The sequence below is a fragment of the Lactuca serriola genome, chromosome 4, assembly GCF_051521515.1.
Source record: "Lactuca serriola cultivar US96UC23 chromosome 4, Lser_US96UC23_V15, whole genome shotgun sequence".
Taxonomy (NCBI): domain Eukaryota; kingdom Viridiplantae; phylum Streptophyta; class Magnoliopsida; order Asterales; family Asteraceae; genus Lactuca; species Lactuca serriola.
In genome coordinates, this window is record NC_136411.1 from 327,142,895 (window position 1) to 327,168,197 (window position 25,303).

Consider the following 25,303-nt stretch of genomic DNA (forward strand, 5'->3'; position numbering starts at 1 on the left):
CATATGCGACATAACCTGCGCATCCCTGCTGGAAGTATCGCCTTGCTCTCGCTGCTGAACAAAGAATCGGTCCACACTGTGGCCTCTCGCCCTGAATCACCAACTCTCCCCCGCTGGGAGTGTGAACCCTCACTAGCTGCAACTCACAATCAATCATCGCCCCATTGAGGCTCCGCCAATCCATGCCTACTATGACCTTGTTCCCTCGCAAAGGAATAGGGACCAAGTCCACCTAAAACTGCTCATCGAATAACTACAGCGAGCATGCCTTATGCACCCTCGCGACCCTGACGGTCCTATCATCGGCTATCTCCACCTCGAGTGGACAATCCAGCTCCCCAGGAGCTCTACTAAACCTCTTGCTAAGTGCAAGAGAGACAAACGATCGGGTAGCCCCCGAATCAAATAACATTGTAGCTGAAATGCCATTCACTAAGAACGACCCTATACATAAACATATAACATTAGAAACAATCAATAATAAATGCAGAGATAAAAGGAAAATACATACCCGTCACCACGTCAGGAGTCGCTCGCGCCTCCTCTGCTGTCATCTGAAAAGCTCTACTCTTCGCCACTGGCGCCTTGTCCCGGCCCTGACGACCGTCCGTAATCCTCAATGTAGCAGGGGGCAGGTGCCGACACCTTCCCTGCTGCTGCTAAGCTCGGGCACTGGGAATTTTTATGTCCCCTCTGATTGCAATGGAAGCAAATTAGATCTGATGTTGCAGTGGCGGTGGTAGAAACTGTACAATCTCTGCTCATATGCCCAGTCCGACCGCACTTGTAGCAGCCGAAACTCCCTGCCTTGCACGCCTCATCGTGCAATCTCCCACACTTGCCACACCGACTGTGGCTCTGCTGACCTCTGGACCTATGATCCGAAACCTTGGGCTTCTTGCCCAAACTCCATGTACCCGAAGCCGCCTCGGGCTTCCTCTTATTCTCCATCTCAAGATCAATCTCTCTCTCTCTCTCTCTCTCTCTCTCTCTCTCTAGCCCTCGCAATCATATCATCCAGCGTCTTACAGCTGGACCGGCTCACAAACTGGCAGATATCACTCCGCAACATCTCATGATAACGGGCCTTCTTCATTTCCTCGTCAGCTACGTACTGAGGAACAAGAAGAACCCTCTCCCTGAACTTGGCGGAAATCTCCGCCACTATCTCTGTAGTCTGAGTAAGGTCCTGAAACTCTCTGGCTAACTGTTGCACCTCAATAACCAGTGCGAACTCGGCTCTGAACCTGGTGGTAAAATCAGCCCAAGTCATAGTATTAAGTGCTGTGTCATCCCCGATACCATGCCCAACCTCCTCCCACCAGTCACGTGCCCTATCTTTCAGGAGACAAGATGCTAATCTGACCTTGTCCCCCTCAGGACATCTGCTAGTACGGAACGCGTTGACAACATCTGCCAACCACCTAGTACTCGCAATGGGTTCCCGCGCCCCATGGTAGTCTGGAGCTTCACAAGCCTGGAACTACCTGAAGGCGAGTGTGCGCGACCCCATCATAGCCGCCATCTCAGCACGAAATGTGCTCAACTTCTCATCCATCAATTCCAAGATACCCTCCTTGATCGAACTGAAGATCATAGGAGTCTACTCAAGTATGATATGGGTAACCTCTGAAGTGAAAAACTCCCTAGTCTGCTCATCCAACTGCTCGGCCCCTGAGCCTGATCCTAATCCCTCCCCAGTACCTGAGCTGCCGACTGCTGGCCTAGGGCGTAAAACCACCATTCTGAAAACACATCATGATAAACGTCAGAAACACTGATATATCTCGAGGGATCGCTACTACTACAGGTTTCCCGGTCTCACCTCGACCTTCCTTGATTCAAGTACATATCCTCTGCTTCTAGTAGTATGGGCCCTTACTACCTTCCACATCTATCCGTACTTTCCTCAAGAACCGCCTCGACTCCACCAAATCAGTACTACTACTATTGATCTCTATTGCTCTCATCCTAGGCTTGCCCTAAGGGAAATCTATGACTCAACAAAAACCAGTCCTCAGCTGCTGAAGGCCTCATTGTAATGCCAATTAGACATCACTTGAATACCATCACATATGACGAGGCTCAGATAATCCTTCGAGTAAAAGACTCATTCCTACAATGGTTGGACTTAAACAGAAGCTGCGCAATAGAGCCAAATCCAGCACTCTGAAATTATCCAACCCTGATCTCATGCGATGTGTCGTATTCACCTAATGGCTAACTCCCATCACCCAGAGTCCCATAAAGCACAAAGCAAGCAACATTCGGACACATGAAACTAATCAAGCAACTCTATTCTCATAATAAGAAACTGTACTAGCATACAATGCTAAGTTCGTACTGTCAGGCATAACCTAAACAGGCTATCCTACTGCTGTCTACTCAATACTAGCATGCAATTCTCATAAAGCTGAAGCACATATAGCAGGTACATAAGGCATCCTCCTAGATCCTTAGTCCTATTCTAGCATGTTGTTCTACTGAAACTAAAACTAATAATCATAACATAAACTTGTATGGGTAATTTGGGAGTACTTACTTGAGCTCGGCTGATCACCCTCACCACACCCTTTTCTCGTTTTCAAAAATCTTTTCTTTTTAAGTTTCTTTCTCAAAAATTCTTTTGAAAACATTTTTCTTTCGAAAATCTTTTTACTATTTCCTTAGTTTGAGTTTAGTCACACCCGTAAGTGTGCCTGAATCCCTCAAACCAAGGCTCTGATACCAACTTGTAACGACCCAAAATACGACCAAAAAATTTTGTTTAAATAATACTAAAGATATCAACCATTTATAATATATCATGAAATCATACGTCATAAATCCCAAAAAGTTATAATAGATGTGTCATGACAAAAGAACTGTATCAACATAACATAGTATCTGAAATAAACTCCCAAGACAAAAGCTGAAACTGTGGTGTGTGCAATGCCATCATCCCGAGCTCTTCCCTTTGCTTGCGGAAGTACCTGAAACCAAAACTGAAACTGTAAGCACAAAGCTTAGTGAGCTCCCCCAAACTACCACATACCATACAATAACATATAAATCACATACTGGGCCTTGCCCATTGCATCAGACCAAAGTCCGAAAACTGCATCGGATCGAAGTCCGGAAACTAACCAGGGCCTTGCCCTCTGCATCGAACCGAAGTCCGAAACTAACTGGGACCTTGTCCCCTGCATCGGACCAAAGTCCGGAACTGACTGCATCGGATCGAAGTCCGGAACTGACTGGGACCTTGTCCCTTGCATCGGACCGAAGTCCGGAACTGACTGAACATAACATAGCATAAACATCTCAACTAGTATGAACACATATACTGCATATTGCATCGGACCGAAGTCCGGAACACATAACACAAATACATGCTTGAATCACAAAGACATCAAGCATTCTAACTACTGCATCAGACCGAGGTCCGGAACTTCCGCTAACTAAAAGGGTCGACATTGTGGCTGTAGACCCGTTCCTACTGGAAGGAAACTCACCTCGTAATGCTGGCTGCTGAGATGCGAACTCTAAAAGTGGCTGACTGCTGCTCTGGAACTGTCCGACTACAAATCCCAAAAACACTAGATTAGTTACTTGCAAATACCCTCAGGGTAAGATGACTATTTTGCCCCTGGTCAAAGTCAGCTTCCAGTTGACCTGACTCGCCGAGTCAGGGCGCAGACTCGCCGAGTCCCTCTTTTACTAACTCTGACTTTAACTCACCGAGTCCCTTTCCTACTCACTGACTCACCCTGAACTCACAGGTCGAAGAAAAACGGGGACTCACGACTCGACTCGTCGAGTCCGAAGAACAACTCGTCGAGTCCTGTCGTGCAAATTCCAAACAATTGAATTCTAAACCATTCCAGAGCATCTAACTTGTAGATCTGAGCCCCTGGAACCATTTGAATACGTAAAGTTGCTAACTTTACGTGTAACTAAGAAGGAATGAAGCTATTTCACTCGAACACTACTTTTCTCGGGAAAACTCATCCGACTCGCCGAGTTGTATGAACAACTCGTTGAGTCTAAGGCAATCTTCACCGGACTCGTTGAGTTGCTCATCCAACCTGTCGAGTCCACAGCTATCTTCATATGATTCGTCGAGTCAAGCTTGCGACTCTCCGAGTCCATTCAATCCCTTTTCCATACAGACCTGATTTGAGCCATGCAGAGGCTCCAAATCACAGATCCAAGCTTCTAGGGCATGTTTATCACGTAAAACTACAAACTTTACGTGCATGCATGGCTTTAAAGGCTTCAAATGCCAACCCTAAGCTCTTAATGGGGTTCCAAGCTCAAGAGGGACCTCAATCATGACCATAACTGAAACTTTACACTTCTAGAATGCAATGAGAGTCCATATATGATGTTTCCATAAAAAGGGAAGTCCATATCTCAAGTTTGAATCATCAGAGGGTACAAAGAGGGCATAACAAGCATAAAGGAGGTTATAATGGGGGAATGCACAAGGTCATAACTTCATCACCTGAATGAAAAACAGATGTAAGCTAACTCCTGGATCTTCCTTCCCTTCTATGGACCTTCTTTCCTTCCCAAAGCTTCCAAGCTATCACAAATACACTCAAACTCAACAATGGGGCTAGGGTTTACAGGGAAATGTTCCGAGAGTGATAGAGGCGAGGTTGGGGGTGCATAAGTGTGTTTAAATAGGGTGCAAACCCTTAAAATTAGGGCTTCATCCAGACAGGCGGACTCGCCGAGTCCACCGTATGGACTCGTCCAGTAGCCAGCTCAAAACGCGTAATCGTCCCGTCTCTACTCGACGAGTTGGGGTTACAGACTCGTCGAGTACCCCTTCAGAAATGAAAATACTTTATTTGAATTACATACCAGAAATGGGGCGTTACAGAGAGAGGAAAGATCATTTCAGAACCTATAGTTTCCCAAGTACCCGAGAACTAAAAATGGAACGTTATATCAAAATTTTTAATGGCCTAGATCAAAGATGACATATTTGTAAATATGATCAACTTTAATGGTAAATTAGGTTTTTAGAAAATTATCATAAGGATAAATCAGGTATATAAATTTTTTATTTTAAAAAATCATTTAAAACACTCACACATACACACACACACACACACACACTCTCTCTCTCTCTCTCTCTCACACACACACACACACACTTCACAAACCCTAGATCGGTATATCTCCACTTCTCCACACTTCTTCTTCACCAACGATCAAAGATGAGCAACTCCTCCCTACTCCATCGATCGCCTTCCCCCTCTGTTCATTGGCCACCTCTACCATTGTTGATTGCCAATCTACCCACAGATCCTCCTTGGATAAATTTCTGAACTTGTGCTTCATAATTTGCACTTCAGTAGCTCTTTCCACCTCTGCCTTCATCACCGATGTGAAATCAGTTGATGCTTTCGTTGGCGTTGCGCCTAGGAAGTTGCAGATGGATGAGTTCGCTGCTGCTCGACTTTTCTAGGAGAATACTCCTTCTGTTGTCTACATTACCATTTTAGCTTCCAGGTATTTAACTTTCTTCTCTTTTGTTTAACCTAATTCTTACTTTACTAGGTGATGTAAAAGTTGAAATTCATCATGAGCATTGTAAAAATTAGTTGATTGAATCGCAAAATGAAGTTATCAAATTATCTATTTATTCTCTTTTCCACGATTGCTCATATATGAGCTCATTTTTTTTGCATAATTTCAATTAAAATTGTAACTTGATTTGTGATATTGTTCCTGTTTTGATTATTAGCTAATGCCTGCTCTGGGAATTCTTGTTAATTACTGAATAGATTTGGTAGGTTTACTTTGGGGTTCGTATGTTCAACTTTGAGTCTTCCCATGGTCATGTTGTATGAACAAATATTACCTATGGATCAACAACGAGACCTCCAGGTTTTCTTAAGAAAGAATTTCAGCTACATCAAATTGTTATCTCATTGTGTACCAAAGTTGCATATTAGTGAATCTTCATTTGTATTAACCAAAAGATATGATTAAAATTCTAGAAAAGGATTTCAATTATACTTAAACAAATGCAGAGACCAACACATATAACTTTCAAAATAAAGTTTTATACTTCATACTGAAGTATGAAAACCAACAATTAAAAGAACCATGAAAAATATAGCTAAGAAAAAGGTTTCGGGTCCTTGGATATCAACAATTTACACGTTTTAATAATACAATCCTTTAATGTTCTTGTTACACTTATCATAATTTATTTGAAAAATCAGCTTGCAATTGCCAATACATTTTGCAGTATTTGATTATAATAGGAGAATACTCCTTCTATTTTCAATACATTTTGCAGTATTTGATTATAGCAAATCTACATTACACCTGTTATATTCATTTTTTTTCTTTATTGTAAACTAAAAGACATAATTGTATAAGAATACTATCAGATTAGTCCATTAAGTGCCGCACTGGTAAAGTGCAGTCTGGATAACGATGTTTTAACAAATATTAGAAAAAATAACAACACAATTGGGGAAATGGATAGAAAAAGTAAATGAGAGTGATTTTGTAAACTGTTATGAATTGTTGAGAAAGCCTGCTTTCCCTAAAAATGGAAATGGAATAAGTCATGTGCCCCATAAGTCAAAAAAAGAAAAGAACACCATAATCTTGCTCTGCAATGGTCTTTTTATTTGGCTTCATGTAATCAATCTAAAAACCTTTTACTTTTATTCATGCAAATTTACTTTTTTACCCTTGCTAAAGTAAACGTGTTACTTTTTGCTGTTTCTTTCAGGTGATGAATGTGATTGAAAACCCCTATAATGATCATCTCTCATTAATTGAAGCCCGTAGGTGTGTAAAATCTTAAAAAATAAGGTTTTTTATTATCATTTTTTTCACATATTTAGCTTGTTTATATTATTAAATTAGATAATTGATTATTAAACTTGAGAATTGGCGCATATGTTGATTTTTCACAATTTCATATATGTTCATATATGCATATCCCTAATATGGTGAAAATAAATTTTCACATTTTCAGCTATGATTAATTGGAAGTTGGACTATCAGTGTGTAGTAATTAATTGGCCAATGGTAATAATCAATTACAAATCATATGTGAAATAGTTATACTTGTATTAGATGTCCATATGAAGTAGTTATACAAAACCTAAAATTGGGTGTTTTATTGCTACATGTTGGAATTTTCAGGTTGCAATCGACACCTTGAATGGTAAAAATTTGGGCTTATATTTTTCTGCATCCTGGTGTGACCCATGTCAAAAGTTCACCTCAAACCTATTTAAAACCTAATTTTTGTTTTTGTTAGGGTTTGGGTGCTTGACTAAGCTTTGGAACACCCCCTGTTATTACAAATGGTAAATTTCTGCATTTTTTTTGTATTGGACTTCTCAGATTTGTTTTTGTATTTTGTCCTTGAGTACTTGAATTACACAAAGAAAAAGTAATTTCTAAATTCCTTTTTTTTTGTTCTTTGTTTCCATTGAATTGAACTTGGAATTCCTTTCCTGGAAATCAGTTCAAAAGATTCTACCAATGTGGAACAGATTTTCATGGCCATTACTGCTTCCATCAAAGGTACTCAATATTATCATTTTTTCTTTTTTATTAAAGGCCATAATGCTTTCATTATATATACTAAAATAAAAAAAAATAGTTTTATGCATTTATAATAAACAAAAAATATTTAAATATAAATAAATATTTCATTTTTATTATTGAATTCCATTCTGCCCAACCAAAATTTCACATTCCGATTTCAATTCCAATTCCAATCTTGAATTTACATATCTACATTTGTAGTATTCCAATAATAAAAATTTTCCAATATATTAATTTACCTATTTACCACCCTTAAATTCACATGTAAATCACAAGTGAATCAGATAAGAGTTACATATGCTTCATATGTAGTTTACATATGAATTACATGTATTTCACAAGTACATCAAAAGTGATTCACACATGAATTACATGGGATTCACATGTAAATTACATGTAATGCACATGTAAATCACAAGTGAATCACATATAAGTTACATGTGATTCATATGTAATTTACATATGAAGCACGTGTAATTTACAAGTGAATTACATATGAGGTACATGTGATTTATATGTAATTTACATATGAATCACATGTAATTCACAAGTAAATCACAAGTGATTCCTATATAAGTTATATGTGATTTATATGTAAATCACATGTAAATCAAAAATGAATCACATGAGTTGCATGTGATTCATATGTAATTTACATATGAATCATATATAATTGACAAGTAAATCATAAGTGATTCACTTATGAATTACATGTGAATTCACATGTAAATCACAAGTGAATCACATATTAGTTACTAATCACAAGTGATTCACATATGAATTACATATGATTCATATGTAATTCACATGCAAATCACAAATAAATTCATATGTGATTCACATGTAATTTACATATGAATCACATGTAATTCACAAGTGAGTCACATATAAATCACATGTGATTCACATATAAATCACATGTAATTCACGTATGAATCACATGTAATTCACAAGTGAATCACATATGAAATATGATTTACATGTGATTCACATATAAATCACATGTGACTCACATAAAAATGTAATTCACAAATGAATCAAATATGAATTACATGTGATTCACATATAAATCGCATGTGATTCACATATAAATCACATGTAATTCATATGTAAGTCACGAGTGAATCACATATGAATTACGTCTATATGCACACATGCATTTTGTGTGAGTGTTATTCGTTTTTATTTTCTTGTGAATTTCATATTTGAATCTTGAAAGATACAAGCACATGTGAATATCAAATTATATAATCACATATGAAGCTTGCATTATATATATATATATATATATATATATATATATATATATATATATATATATATATATATATGCATTTTTGTGAGTGTTCTTGCATTAATCATTTTTTTCTTGTAGATTTGAAAGAATTTGTGGACAATTTTGAAGATGTAAAAAGTGAATTTGAAGAAAATATGGAAATCTTGATATGAAGAAATGATAACACTGTGAATCTTTGTAGTTTTTATTTTTTATTTTTTATATTTTATTTTGTATCGAATTAAATACTTGTACTATTATGTTTATAGATTGATTAATGAAAATAAGATTTTTTATGATTTACGTACGAATATTATAGTACAAGAAATATGCATATATGGATTTGAAAAAATATGCATATATGCACCTAAAACGTTGATTTTTTTGTTAAAAAAATTAGGTTTTTTTTTTAATTTGAAAAAATGTAGCTTTTTTCAAAAAAAAAATTGCTTTTTTTTTCAAAAAATATTGCAGTTTTTTTTGAAAAACTTGTAGTTTTTTTTTTTGAAAATAAATACAGTTTTTTTAATAAAAAAACAGTTTTTATAAAAGAATTGAAGTTTTTTTTAAAAATTGCAATTTTTCTTAAAGAACTACTTTTTTTCAATTTTTTTAAAAAAATGTTTTTTAAAAAAAACTTAAAAAATCTCCATTTTTTTAAAAATAAAATCAAAAATTATTTTTAAAAAAAAATTATAAAATTTGATTTATTATGTTAATTTTGTTCAATAACACAAAAAAAACACTACATGAGATCGATAAGATTACAATCATACCATTAATGAATTAATTTTGATCTAACGCTCCACCTTCAGTTCTCAGGTTCTCAGAAAACTATGAGTTCTCAACTGATCTCACCCATATATATATGTCATATTTTTTATTTTAAGAGGTACAATATACAAAAAATTTTTATACAAATCAATTATGCATAACAAAACCATTAATACTTGCCAAAATTTTGAAACATTGAATTAAAGAAGGTTATTAAAAAATTAATTTGGAGCAAAATAACAATTAAAAAACATTAAATCCATCAATATAAGTTAATTTACATTTCTTAAACTAGATACCGATAATAATTAATTTACATCTAATGTATAAACATACAATATAAATATAAGTTCTAAACATAAATAGTTTAATTAAAAAGTGGTATTTTCTCTTATTACGTAATAACTAATAACAAAATCTTATAATTATTTTTCCGTAAGAAAACTATTCGTCCAAAAAGCTATTTATCGTCGCTGCTTTGCACGGGCACACATCTAGTATATATATATATATATATATATATATATATATATATATATATATATATATATATATATATATATATATATATAGAATGCTTCATGTATGATTCCTTGAGACAATTATTTTTTATAATTGAATTAATTTAACTTGCATACAAAAGTATGGTGTATATTGCTTGTAGAATAATAATGTATTTGAAATTTGAACAATGGGTAACATGTTTTTTTTTTTGTAGTTGCAGGTGTACTAAAGCAACAAGAACAACACCATAAAAGTCCGTAAGCAGAGCTTCTACAAGAATTACCAATGGAAGAACTAGTTGAACAACAAGAACAACAAAGATTGATTGAAGGAGAAACTAATTAGTAATTAGCATTCTATGATTGTAAAACAATGTATTAAGAAAGCACGGAAACTAATTAATATCCCACTATTTATAAAATATAGTTGATTCTGCAAGAAGGGCAAAGAAAATGGATTTGTATAGATGTATAAATTAAGTGTAACTTATTCAAACAATTAAGTAACAATAATACAGACCCTAAATTACCAAGGATCTCTAAAAGGTGTAACTTTTGCCATACTATTCTAAAGAATGTAAGAAATTACTAATTACCATTCTACTATAAAAGAAGCACTTTATAAAGAAAATTATTCTAAAAGAATGGTTACTAGTTATCATTCTATAAATTTAAATGTATTATTTTAAAATAATAGGAAAAATTAGCATTTTATTACTGCTAAACATCGTATTCTAAAAGAATAGCTCCTAATTAGGTTAATAATTAGCTTTATATAGCTATAAAACAAATTATACTGAAAGAATGATAAAAAATGGGTTATCAAATTAATTTTGGAAGATGATAATATATAACGCATCTTGATTATCCTTAGGTTTTTATCAATTTAGCATATATTAATTTGAAAAAAAGAAGAATTATACCTCCCTGAATAACAACAATTTCCTTACTTGATGTTGAATAAAATGTCTATAATGCCCTTAAATACAAGTTTTTTTAAAAAAAAAAAATAAAGCATGGTTAATATGTGATGCATGTCACCGTAAGTATGGTATACTATAGCAAGCTTAACCACTAAAAATTATGATCTGATGTCTCAAATATAGTCATACAATCACATAATAATTATAATTCATATTTAATCCTAACTATATATATATATATATATATATATATATATATATATATATATATATATATATATATATATATATATATATATATATGTGTGTGTGTGTGTGTTTATATTCTGCAATTACATGTATATATATGTATTTGTGACTTAAAAACAAAATGGTAGCCTAGTTCGCTGGTTGAGGTGCTTGAAGCTTCAGCTACCCCACCCAGGTTCCAAACTCACCTACGATAAGTATTCTTTTATTGTGTTCAACAACAACTTATCCCACATCTTTTGTAAATTCTTTCGTTAAATTTGGAATTTGTCCTGCATCTACCTCCTCTAATAAATAAAACCAAATTATGCCACATGTCCATTTTTAATGTCCATTTTGCCACTTGTCATCATTCTAATCTTCATTATGCCACCTGACATCATTGTAACCCATCTTATAATCGTTCCTGCAATTCATATCTGATTTTATAGAGGTTTAAATTCAAATTAGAATCTCCTATAATTAACAAATATCTTATCTTAAAATTTAATTCAAATTTAGCATTCTTATCTAAAGAAACATTCTATACTTAAATCGTGTAACTGAATACGAATCCCAAAAAATCAGGCCTACATAATAGTATTTACCTTTTTACATCAAAAAAAAAAACATTTTGACCTATCATTAGATTTATCTCAATCGTCCCTTTTCTATATTTCTCAGTGTCTTCGATTCGTTTTCTTCACGTCTTCCACCACGATAACACGCTCACGTCTTCTACCACGATAACACAAAGACAAACAACAAACAACAACAGGTTAGTACTTTGATGTTTGATTTTTTATGTTTATAATAATTATCATTATAGTTTTTATTCATATTTTCATTAAAGCATTTGTACTTTGAATGTATAAAGAATAGTTAGCGTTTAAAGAACACACAATAATTTCTTTACCTGTATAATAAAATTTGACTACCAAGTTCCAATTTCATTGCTTTAAACTCTGATTTCACAAGCCATGTGAAAGTACAAAAATTATTTTAAGTAAATAGCATTGTACTTTCACATGAGTTTAGATAAGATTGACTTAATTTTTAATAAATAACTTTCTTTTTGCTTCACTTTAAATGTCCAAATATGGATTTTTTTTTCTCATTAAGTGTCAGCGTGCAATAACACACTTTTACAAAGTACGTTGCTATTTTGATAGATTCTTGAAGTTGGAAAATCCAATAAAATAGCAATGTACTTCAAAAGTTCATTGCTATAATTTATACTAAACAAACCTGTCAATATTTAGAATATTCAAAACACAAATAAAAACTAATAAAACAAAATAGTTTACATCCTACTTTTATTATAGTTGTATATTTGTGTAGAAAAGGTACCAATCGTACAAAGACAATTTATGTAGTTTTGGGTTTAACAGGGACCAATTATGTATATTACGTGATGTGTGTACCGATTTTGTAGTTTTAAGTTTAATAGGGACCAATCATACAACTCACTTTATGTATAGTTTTAAGTTTAACATGGACCAATCATTAATATTCTGTGATGTGTCCCAATTTTGTATATTTCACTTTAAATGGTCAAGTATGGATGTTTTTTTTATCATTAAGAGTCATGTTGAGAAGAGCATTGTACAAATTGCCACTTTTATGTATTCCTGATAAAAATACCAAATAGCAAGTAAACAGATAATATGAAAAAATAACCAAAAAATGGGTAGCCTATTGGTCACTACTTCCCAAACACCTCACCTTTTACAATTAAAGTAAAAAAGAAAAATGGCGGCCCAGTGTATGAATAATTTTGAAAACTAGCTTCTATGCATACATTAACGACCAAATTGTCACGCTTTTGTGAACTATAGCAATGTACTTTTGAAAGTACATTGCTTATTAGAGTATTAAGACATCTTTTCAAAAAACATCGTTGTAATAGGAAAAAAAATGAAACTTTACATTAATCTAAATACATTTTTAACAAGGACATTGCTATTTCAATGACATTTGTATATACTATAAAATAATTATTTGTTATTTTTACCGGAAAAAAACTTTTTAAAAATGTCTTATTTTTTGGAAAATTAAAATTTTTTTCCTTTTAATTACGTAAATCCAAAAAAATATTGTAACTAGCTAATATTCTTATACTACAATGCGTTATCCATAATCAAATTACCTTTTTATGCATTATGATATTTTTGAAGTATAGAATTATCTTTGATTGACAAATACAATATAGCAATTATTAATAAAAAGGTATAACTAGGAAAACAAGCGTTAGGAATCTTACAAGCTTCTTTCTGTTGTCCTTGAAGGAATTTCCTAGGCCCTGCAACACTTGAGTCAATAGTCAACCTCTATCGGCAAATCTTCTTTAATAGTCCATGTGTAACATTACTAAGATTTCCTACATAACAGTAAGACAACATTTATTGGTGTGAATGGTCTTGATTATAAAAGTTTAAATAACGCCAGAAACGGATAAATTAAACATAATAAGAGCATGGGAAAAACAACTCTTATACAACTTTTTATCACAAATTTCATACTACTTTTCTAAACGTTTTTTTACTATATTTTTAAAGTTATATATATATATATATATATATATATATATATATATATATATATATATATATATATATATATATATATATATATATATAAAGTCCAATGTAAAAAATCGGCTTACTACATGTATGCATAAACATTTATAACCGTTCTCCAGTACTCTCCAATAATTTGTTCAAACTGAACTTTAATAAAATCAAACAATTGCTTAACTGTACTCAAACCAAGTGGGAATACCAAGCTAAAATTAAATTAAAAAACAAAATTCCAAATTTTCAGAAGATACAGGAGACAAAATTGGGATTCAGTATTGCACCTCAATCAAAGTTTAACTACTAAGATACTACTTGTGAAAGCTATTCTATCCCAGACGTTGTGCATCTTCTTCGAAAAAATTACCCTAATTTTTTACCTGTTGTTCATCGGAGCTTCATCGATGAATCTTATCCCAAATTTTCCGCCACTTAATACCAAAATCAAACCACAACGCAGCCACCCATTGTTACTTTTTAAGCTTTTGAAGGGAGTTTGATCTCCTTGCAGTTATCCTTCTTCTCTATTAAGAAATCAGAACTGTATGCCTTAATTTTCAATTTCACGCCTAATGTAACATATAATTTAGTCTCTGTAGTTTTAAGTTCTATCATCTTCGTCCCTCTGTTTCTTTTGCACGCAGGGCAATCCATGTTTTTTTAGATTTATGATTCTTTTTGGACATATAACTATGCTTCATTTTAGAATTTATTTTATAATTTATTTGTTAATGTTGAATTAAATAAAATTATATAATTTTTCTAACCATTTTAAATATTATTTATACATAATCATTATATATATGCATAACCATTTTAAATATTATTTATACCTATTTAAAATATTATGTTTATTTTACTTTTCACATTAATTTGTCTTTTCTTACAATTCAAATTAGGCTGCAATTTTTTTGTTGACATTTAATATATTTTTTTAGATACAATAATTATAAATATACAACCGTGGTGCTTATATGAAACTTACATCCTCTTTTAACTCTAATATAAGCAACCTCAATTGACAATTCTCTCAGAGTTTGGAATGAGTTTGTGTTTAAACCCGAAACCGATCCGGTAAAACCGAAAAACCAAACACATATGTTTTGAGTTGGATTGGGTTCTAGTTTTTTGAAAACCGAAAGTTTAGTATTAGATTTGGTTTTAGCTGAAAACCGACTCAACCCAGTCCATGCTTACCTCTAATATTTGAATCATAATATTTGAATATCGATACTTTTGACTGTAGCTTTCGGGTCGATTTTTTAGCAAAATACATAACTGGCCAAACCCATTGGCTATTTTAGCCCAAAATATGAAATGGACTGGATTGTTTTTTTCCTTTCTAACACTCACACATCTGGCGATCAGTATCACTCCATTATGAAGACCTAGTCAAATTCATTAACGTTCAGTCGTTCCTTCAAAGTTTCAAGTTCCAACTTCCAACTTCCCTCTTTTTTTTTCTTTCCTCGATTCTGATTTGAATCCGATTCTGCGACGAAGGAGAGCTTGGTCAGAGGGCTGTGATTCTTGTGTCTTGATCTCCGAATCTAGCTGGATTATTTTTGACACACCAGACACGTATCAGGTTGCTCATCCCGAAATACTGCTTTGCAAACTGTTGTATCATCGCCTAGGAAATTAAGTTTCTTTCTTGGCTCTGTTACTGAATCAGTAGCTTTGCAACTTGCTCATTATAAGCTGATCCATATTTTACATACCTTTTGAAGAATAATAGGTACTGACTTTACCTTTCTGATGAGAGCGATTTAAGAGATACCTCTGTAAAATCCATTTTTGTGAAGGGATCTGGGTTAGTTTTTAAAGGATTTGCTACAACAGTATCCCACAAACGATCTATTTCCCATTTCACTCATCCGCTCAAGATCTATCCACCTTTATATATGTTATTGGAGTCTTCCATGTTTTTTTTTTTTTTTTTTTTTGAAAAAATGAAGACTTCACTTATCTAATACATGTAATCACTATCATCTTTTTTAAAATAATCATATTTTGGTTTTTTTTTTCTATAATTAATCAATGATAAACCATTTTCTTGATTCCTATTAGGCTATGAATGCAATGAATCTAGGATGCATTTAGATGCCCAATCCATTACAAGTTTTCATCCAATTTCATGTGACAAGTTGTTGGTTACTATGTAGGTACTTCCACAATTAAGAATTTCCAGCAATGGATGTTGTTAATGCCATTCTTAAACCAGTTGCCGAGACACTTATGGAACCTGTTAAGAAACATCTAGGCTACATCATTTCCAGCACAAAACATGTGAGGGATATGAGTAACAAAATGAGGGAGTTGAACGCTGCAAGACATGCTGAAGAAGACCACTTGGACAGGAACATAAGAACTCGTCTTGAGATTTCAAATCAAGTTAGGAGTTGGTTAGAAGTAGAAAAGATCGATGCAAAAGTAAAAACCCTTCCTAGTGATGTCACCGCTTGTTGCAGTCTCAAGATCAAACATGAAGTCGGAAGGGAAGCCTTGAAGCTAATTGTGGAGATTGAAAGTGCCACAAGACAACACTCTTTGATCACCTGGACTGATCATCCCATTCCTCTGGGAAAAGTTGATTCCATGAAGGCATCGATGTCCACAGCATCAACCGATTACAATGACTTTCAGTCAAGAGAAAAAACTTTTACTCAAGCATTGAAAGCACTTGAACCAAACAACGCTTCCCACATGATAGCGTTATGTGGGATGGGTGGAGTGGGGAAGACCACAATGATGCAAAGACTAAAAAAAGTTGCCAAACAAAATAGAATGTTCAGTTATATGGTTGAGGCAGTTATAGGGGAAAAGACGGACCCAATTGCTATTCAACAAGCTGTAGCGGATTACCTTCGTATAGAGTTAAAAGAAAGCACTAAACCAGCAAGAGCTGATAAGCTTCGTGAATGGTTCAAGGCCAACTCTGGAGAAGGTAAGAATAAATTCCTTGTAATACTTGATGACGTCTGGCAGTCTGTTGATCTAGAAGATATTGGTTTAAGTCCTTTTCCAAATCAAGGTGTCGACTTCAAGGTCTTATTGACTTCACGAGACGAACATGTTTGCACAGTAATGGGAGTTGGATCTAATTCAATTCTTAATGTGGGACTTCTAATAGAAGCAGAAGCACAAAGTTTGTTCCAACAATTTGTAGAAACTTCTGAGCCCGAGCTCCATAAGATAGGAGAAGATATTGTAAGGAAGTGTTGCGGTCTACCTATTGCCATCAAAACCATGGCATGTACTCTTAGAAATAAAAGAAAGGATGCTTGGAAGGATGCACTTTCGCGTATAGAGCACTATGACCTTCGCAATGTTGCGCCTAAAGTCTTTGAAACGAGCTACCACAATCTCCATGACAAAGAGACTAAATCAGTGTTTTTGATGTGTGGTTTGTTTCCGGAAGACTTCAATATTCCTACTGAGGAGTTGATGAGGTATGGATGGGGATTAAAGATATTTGATAGAGTCTATACATTTATAGAAGCAAGAAACAGGATCAACACCTGCATTGAGCGACTGGTGCAGACAAATTTGTTAATTGAAAGTGATGATGTTGGGTGTGTCAAGATGCATGATCTGGTCCGTGCTTTTGTTTTAGGTATGTATTCTGAAGTAGAGCATGCTTCAGTTGTCAACCATGGTAATATACCTGGATGGACTGAAAATGATCCGACTGACTCTTGTAAAGCAATTTCATTAACATGCGAGAGTATGTCTGGAAACATTCCAGGAGACTTCAAGTTTCCAAACCTAACGATTTTGAAACTTATGCATGGAGATAAGTCGCTAAGATTTCCACAAGACTTTTATGAAGGAATGGAAAAGCTCCAGGTTATATCATACGATAAAATGAAGTATCCAATGCTTCCCTTGTCTCCTCAATGCTCCACCAACCTTCAAGTGCTTCATCTCCATGAATGTTCATTAAAGATGTTTGATTGCTCTTGTATTGGAAATATGGCGAATGTGGAAGTGTTGAGCTTTGCTAATTCTGGCATTGAAATGTTACCTTCCACTATCGGAAATTTAAAGAAGCTAAGGTTACTTGATTTAACAGATTGTCATGGTCTTCATATAACACACGGTGTCTTTAACAATTTGGTCAAACTTGAAGAGTTGTATATGGGATTTTCTGATCGACCTGATCAAACTCTTGGTAATATTAGCATGACAGATGTCAGCTACAATGAATTAGCAGAACGTTCAAAAGGCCTTTCTGCATTAGAGTTCCAGTTCTTTGAAAACAATGCCCAACCAAATAATATGTCGTTTGGGAAACTTAAACGATTCAAGATCTCAATGGGATGCACTTTATATGGAGGATCAGATTACTTTAAGAAAACGATTGCTGTCCAAAACACATTGAAGTTGGTTACTAACAAAGGTGAACTATTGGACTCTAGAATGAACGAGTTGTTTGTCGAAACAGAAATGCTTTGTTTAAGTGTTGATGATATGAATGATCTTGGTGATGTTTGTGTGAAGTCCTCACGTTCTCCTCAACCTTCTGTGTTCAAAATTCTAAGAGTCTTTGTCGTTTCCAAGTGTGTTGAGTTGAGATACCTTTTCACAATTGGTGTAGCCAAGGATTTGTCAAATCTTGAGCATCTTGAAGTTGATTCATGTAATAATATGGAACAACTCATATGTATTGAGAATGCTGGAAAAGAGACAATTACATTCCTAAAGCTGAAGATTTTATCTTTGAGTGGGCTACCAAAGCTTTCGGGTTTGTGCCAAAATGTCAACAAACTTGAGCTACCACAACTCATAGAGTTGAAACTTAAGGGCATTCCAGGGTTCACATGCATTTATCCGCAAAACAAGTTGGAAACATCTAGTTTGTTGAAGGAAGAGGTAGATATATGTTTTATGTTAATACAAGTTAAAAAATCTTTTTAACTAAAAGTTTCAGTATATATATCTATATGTCTATAATTTGATTATATGATGTATTAGTGTTTGGATGTGGCTATTAAGGGATGATTATTTTGCAGGTTGTGATTCCTAAGTTGGAGACACTTCAAATTGATGAGATGGAGAATTTAAAGGAAATATGGCATTATAAAGTTAGTAATGGTGAGAGTTAAGTTGAGAAAGATTGAAGTGAGTAACTGTGATAAGCTTGTGAATCTATTTCCACACAACCCCATGTCTCTGCTGCATCATCTTGAAGAGCTTGAAGTCAAGAAATGTGGTTCCATTGAATCGTTATTCAACATCGACTTGGATTGTGTTGATGCCATAGGAGAAGAAGACAACATGAGGAGCTTAAGAAACATTAAAGTGAAGAATTCATGGAAGTTAAGAGAGGTGTGGTGTATAAAAGGTGAAAATAACTCTTGCCCCCTTGTTTCTGGCTTTCAAGCTGTTGAAAGCATAAGCATTGAAAGTTGTAAGAGGTTTAGAAATGTATTCACACCTACCACCACCAATTTTAATATGGGGGCACTTTTGGAGATATCAATAGATGACTGTGGAGAATACATGGAAAATGAAAAATCGGAAAAGAGTAGCCAAGAGCAAGAGCAGGTATGGATTTCAATTTCACTTTCTTACTTACTTAAGGATTAAGCTTCTGTTTTTTTGAATAAAAAAGGGGATAGAAGTTTACCATCAACTTTTCGATTATGCCCCTGCCCCTAAATCTAATTATTTGAACATACAGGGGTATTTTGGTCCACAGCTGTTAAAATCAATTTTTTTAAGTATAAAAAATAGTATGCAGGGGCAGTTTTGGTACAAAAGTGTTAAAATCAGTTTTTTTAAGTTGAAAAACAGTATGCAATGGCAGTTTGGTCCAAAAATCTTAAAATCAAAATTTTTAACTATAGAAAGAGTATGCATTAGCAATTTGGTGCAAAAATGTTAGAATGCAAATTTTTTTAACTATAAAAACAGTAACAGCTTTGTTGCTTGCTGCTGTCTTGGTTATCAACTATCAAAATGTGGTAAACTAATCCGATAACATGATTACACTGGATATGGTAGGCATTTATATTTATATCGAGTGAAGTGTGTTAGTGAAGCTGAAGTAAAAGATATTTATATTTAAAAAAATTGTTTTACCTGGGAAGTTGTATGTATGAGGTTTTGTATTCATCTAGAATTGTTGGAAGGGTGCGTATGAGTGAAGCCGTAATAGTTGATCAGTGAATCACATAGAATCTGTTTATCTTGTGAACTGTGTTATCAGATAACATGATGGATACTTCAGTTAAATATGGATAAACTGCAACAGAGGCATATTAAAAGTATGAAAAAAATAATGAAATAAAGTAACTAAAAGCTAAGAATAATAATTGTAGCTTCGAAGGGTTCCATCGCAGGTGTCGTGGTCTTCTTCTTCACCGATGATAGAGATAAAAGGAATAAGAAGGTGAGAAATAGAAGAGGTGAGCAAAGGCGAAACACCATCACGACTCCAACCCACTACCCCCATCGTCAGCAGTAGCAGTGACGCCGACGCTGCAAGCGGGTGTCCCACTACAAAAAAAAAAAAAAAAAAAAAAAAAAAAAGGCAGAATGAAACTTTTGACATCAACCTGGTCACACAAGAAGAAAACCGCCAATCAATAAGCTACACTTTATTTTGTTAAGGAAATGAGACTGATTATTTATAAAGAGGAAATAACATTAAAAATCAATAAAAGTAGTGACCACACCGACACTTCAAATTAGGATGTCGTAAATATCTCCCTAATAAATTTTGTGGATATACCATGTCATTATATTTCCTCCCAAATAGATTTCGATGATAAAGTGTACAACTTTAATCAAAAAAACAAAAGTCAAAACCATGTAAAAAACAATTAACAGTATAATCTTTCACATTATATTATTAGTTATTACTTATTACCTTCCAATAAGTCCTGCTAAAGGGCCACTTGTGATTCTGCATATGAAAGAACTCATAAGTAAAACAACTATACATCGAATTATCGAAATGATGAAATCCTTTTTTTATAAAATAATAATAATAATAATAATAATAATAACATACCCACTATTCCACCTCCAGCTGTGATACCTCCACTTACACGTTCAACTGCATTAATAGTGAGGTCCACCTTCCCTGAATCTGTAAAATTGCAGCATCTTTGATTTATAAAGAAGACTTCATTCTATTTTCTGAATCTTGATTATATAAATTGGAGTGCCATTAGTTATGTTACCTCCAGCAGGCTGTGGAACAATACTAACGTCTTCCATAATTCCCATAGCTAACAATGTGTCTACATCTGTTTTTGCTTGAAGCATACTATATACCTGATAATAGCATTTCAACTTTCATATTTGATATTTGATATTGCATCTTCAGTTTTAGCAAATTTTAATAAAAGAAAAAAGGTAATTGCTGATTGATTGCTACATGTTGTTTAAAATACCTGCCCCTTTTTGGCATTAAGTTGCCTAAGAATTGTCTCAGGCCCTGTCTTTCCTGTAGTTGGCTCACCACTAAATTTTAAAACCAAAAAACAGATGTTAGTGTCAAAAAATATCTTCAAATTAAAGGACTATATAATTAGAAAAAATAAAGATCTTCTTACGTTCTATGGAGAAAGAGAAAACGTACGGATATATTGTTGACCTCTGCTTCTGACACTTGTAACCTAGTAATTCCTCCAGAGAGAATCTCAATTCCTGAAACCTGATGATTACAATTTCATCATGATAAACACTGTAAAATGGAAATATAATTACCTGTTTCTACCAACTACCAACACCATTTCCTGACAAAAAAAAAATCTTGAATCCTCGAGGGATAAATTAGTAAATATGTAAGTTATTTTTAATAATAGAAAAAATGAGATAAAATGGTCATTCTAAAAATATTAACAGATAAGTACTTAGATTTAATAATAGAAAAAATAAGATATCCCAATACCAAATCTGTAATTTAATCTAGTAAATAACATATATTAATAAATAATAAAAAATATTGGTGTTTTTTGAATAAAAAAGTTGAGAAATGTGATAATTTGTTACCATAAAATAAACATTAACCATATATAATGTATAGTGCTATGAATTTTTTGAACACTTACTATGTCCACAATTAAGAACCACAGGTCGATAGAGAAGTTCTTTACATATTCCAAAAAGTAAATCATTAACAGCTACATTTTTTGACATTTCAATACTTGAAGTTGTAGGACTCCCTTTTGTACATTTACCTTGTTGGACATAAGCTGGAGTATATACAAAAAATATGAGAATGCGTTGCCAATTTTGTGGCATGTAAACTAATAAAAAAACAAATATTGCCACTGAAATTAATAAAAGTAAGAATATAATTTTCTTTATTTGATTAATAAGTGAGTTGAAAAAAGATTGTTATACCTCTTGTTTACAGGGGGTATCAGCTTCTTAAATCATGAACCTGTTAATTATTGGTTACTCTTGGGATACATCACTTCAGCTTCGATTTTAAATGATTTTACGTACCCATAATTGCTAGTCTCCATGCCAACCTCAATCAAATACAACTAACAAATTATATCTGAGTTTACAAATCAGAAATATTAAAATAATAAAATAATGTTTATAAGCAAAAAAAATAAAATTAAAATATATATAATGCATCAGAAAATACCTAATTAAGCATCCTTTGTACTTCACTCATTGTGGTTGTTTATATATATATATATATATATATATATATATATATATATATATATATATATATATATATATATATATATATATATATATATATTTCTTTCTTCCCCTGCTATTGACATTCCCAAACACCCACCTGCTGGTTCGATTTTATTCTTCACCTAAACAAAAATGCCTAATCAATGCAAGACTCGACATAAGATGCATTTAAGATTAATAAAAAAACAAACAATGAATAAAATGGAATAAAAATTCAATCTTTAAAAACTCACTCCATGATAGTCGTCTCTAGTATAACTGTAGACATCTCGGATGCAACTGTATTGGGTATCACCGAAGGTGTCGACGTAGCGGAAGGAGCCATAAAGCCCTAATAAAAAACCAGGAAGAAATTAAAATCCTTAATATGGGAAACGCAGGGAATTTGTGTCTGCCACCGAACCTTACTGGAACCGCCGTCGCTCAGCGTCCCACCGGTCGCACCCTCCCATCTCCATCTTCGGCCTTACCAACTCGGAGGCACTCCGTTCCCTTCGCGAGATGACGACCATGATCTGGCCTCGAAGCCGCTTGACGCTCCTTCTCGCTGTCTGATTTCATTGCTCCCGTATCCCTTTTCTTTCAAGCTGATCGATAAAGAAATGATGGGGCAAAAACCGAAAAAAAAAAAAAAAAAAAAAAAAAAAAAAAAAAAAAACAGATGGTGAACCGGGTGATTGACCCAGCTAGGGCTTTTTCTCACAAAACCCAAATAGCCTAAAAAGTAGAATAGAATCTGTTTGTACATGATGGAATGGGAAAACGGAGAGGGAGGGGAATTAATTTTCTAACCTGAAACTCAAATAAAGGCTCCAGATGTTCTCCAATTGAATATGGAAGCTTCAATCCATGGACAAAGGGAGAAGGTTTGCCGTCGGTGTCACCAAAATCGATGGTGGACGGTGGTGCACCGACTTCTTCGGACGCAGGAGGCGACGACCTATGTGTACCGGTTCCGGGTTTTATGAGATTGAATCAGAAGAGCCGACCAACAACGGTGATATGTGATAGAGACGATGGGTTTTACTTTTCGTTGAGTATCGCATCACTTTAGTTGCAAGATATAGTGTCGATTTTTCCTCCATCTTCAACAGTGTCGATTTTTTCTCCGTCTTCAATTTGAGGGTTCTTGTTTGTCATCCTCATGGTTATCTTCGGTGTTATTGGAAGTGCGGTGGGTTTTTAGAGAGAAGCAGCGAAGGATATGGTGAGGTTGAACACCTGTGGGGGGGAAGAGACGGTGGAGAGGTTGAAGAATAGCAGTGGAGTGAGTACGTGGACACCTTTGAGGCGGTGCAGTGCGATTTAACTAATCCAGGTAAAGTAGGTAACCCAAGGAACAGTATCTGTGGTCAATACTGTAGCTAAGGACATATAATTTTAATATATTATAGTATAATTACTTTCATGGTATTTGGTATTTGCTTCAAGTGTACCCAATAATATTTTCATTAAAATTCTGAATCTGTAAATCGACCAATCGGACTATAACACATGTAATTCTTTTTTAAACATCACAATATATTTTCATATCAACCATACATTCACAATTTTTTTTAACGAAATATTTTACATGCTTAAAAGTGCCCAAGATTCATAATGTTTACATAGTTTTTAAAAAACCAAAATAAAACTATTACATAAACTTCATGTTCGTTTCCCAAAATATCAGTGTCCTTTTTCCATACGACCATCTCTAATATCATGTGATATAATTTAAACAATTATAAGCGTGAGTAGTACTTTTAAATTCATAAATAACTTTTCCATCAAAGTTACTTGAATTTATTCTTAAAGATTAACCACTTTATAAAATATAATCTCTCCGTACTACTTTTCCATAAATAACTTTTCCATCAAAGTTACTTGAATTTATACGGAGAGAGTTGGAATTTACTTTTCCATAAATAACTTTTCCATCAAATATAATCATCCTTAAATTCTAGTAAGAAAGTTGGTGGACTTGGTGTAGGTAGCATTTTTTTTTCCTTTAACCGTCTACTTCTCTTTTAATGAAGTTGAAGGTTTCTTGAAGATGATCAAGCGTTGTGGGTTTGGTTTATCAAATCCATCTATAAAGAAGTCGATCATTTTGGTTATTCCATGATTAGGGGTCTATTTAATCGCCAATAGATTAATATTGTTCTAGCTTCTTACAACTTCAAGGTCGAGGGTCGGATAGGCCTGACAATGGAGCGGGTTTTAACCCTGATCCGATCCAAACCCATAAGAATTATATGAGTTTGGAGCGTAGTTTTTGATTTGTTTACCTGTTAACGATCCATACTCGCTAACCCTTTTATTAAATGAGTCAGGTATGGATCATCACCGATCTGCTCCATTTATAACCTGTCTCATATAAATTTTAGAATTATACATTTATATTGTATACTTCTTAACGTGTAATTTTAATTTCAATCAAAAGTCCAAAGGCCAAAGGCCAAAGAAAAAAAGGCTTTTACATAGGAATTGATAAGTCGGTTTCTAATTCAATAAATCATTTTTTAACATGAAAAGAATTGGCAATTGCTATTCGCTATCACTACAACGTACCGACAGTCATAAATCAATTCAAAGTTGTTACAATAGTGATTTTTAATTCCGATTGAAACCTCGAGTATGTAATGTCATTTTCTAAATCAATTTTTTTTTATTTAAAAAAAATGTTATTTTAAGTATTAAGATATAGTATACATTTTTTTTATTTAAGAAATTTTGTTTTAGGAATTAATTAAAATGTGTATGATATTTAAAAAACTTTTGGGTTAC

At 33.7% G+C, this 25,303-nt stretch overlaps 2 protein-coding genes across 5 annotated transcripts; one reads left to right on the plus strand and one right to left on the minus strand.

Moving 5' to 3' along the window:
• The first annotated feature begins 15,209 nt into the window (after positions 1-15,209).
• Positions 15,210-19,870, plus strand: LOC145097417 (putative disease resistance protein At5g47250). Its single transcript, XM_079034967.1, is given in 4 exon segments — positions 15,210-15,443; positions 16,021-18,730; positions 18,871-18,956; positions 18,958-19,870. Coding segments are annotated over 3 exon segments (3,258 nt in total). The 5' UTR covers positions 15,210-15,443; positions 16,021-16,048; the 3' UTR covers positions 19,448-19,870.
• A 130-nt stretch (positions 19,871-20,000) lies between these two features.
• On the minus strand, positions 20,001-22,548 carry LOC145097418 (outer envelope protein 80, chloroplastic-like). Of its 4 annotated transcripts, XM_079034970.1 has the most exons (9): positions 22,470-22,547; positions 22,217-22,376; positions 21,922-22,065; positions 21,424-21,524; positions 21,262-21,331; positions 21,049-21,142; positions 20,877-20,954; positions 20,733-20,768; positions 20,001-20,359 (listed from the first exon to the last, which is right to left on the minus strand). In XM_079034970.1, the coding sequence occupies exons 3-8, from the start codon at positions 21,985-21,987 to the stop codon at positions 20,749-20,751; spliced, it is 429 nt and encodes a 142-aa protein (XP_078891096.1). In that variant the 5' UTR covers positions 21,988-22,065; positions 22,217-22,376; positions 22,470-22,547; the 3' UTR covers positions 20,001-20,359; positions 20,733-20,748. The 4 variants fall into 4 exon arrangements, with proteins under 4 accessions (XP_078891096.1, XP_078891095.1, XP_078891094.1 ...); XM_079034969.1 differs by having other exon boundaries at positions 21,922-22,362; positions 22,470-22,548; XM_079034968.1 differs by having other exon boundaries at positions 21,922-22,376.
• Between the last annotated feature and the right edge of the window lie 2,755 nt (positions 22,549-25,303).

Excerpts from the sequence above, each read along its gene's own strand:
- LOC145097418 (XM_079034969.1), bottom strand. The coding sequence starts at position 21,987 with ATGATTTACTTTTTGGAATATGTAAAGAACTTCTCTATCGACCTGTGG. Across the intron at positions 20,955-21,048 it reads TGTTCCACAGCCTGCTGGAG|ATTCAGGGAAGGTGGACCTC; the intron begins GTAACATAACTA and ends GCAATTTTACAG. Across the intron at positions 20,769-20,876 it reads AGCTGGAGGTGGAATAGTGG|AATCACAAGTGGCCCTTTAG; the intron begins GTATGTTATTAT and ends TTTCATATGCAG.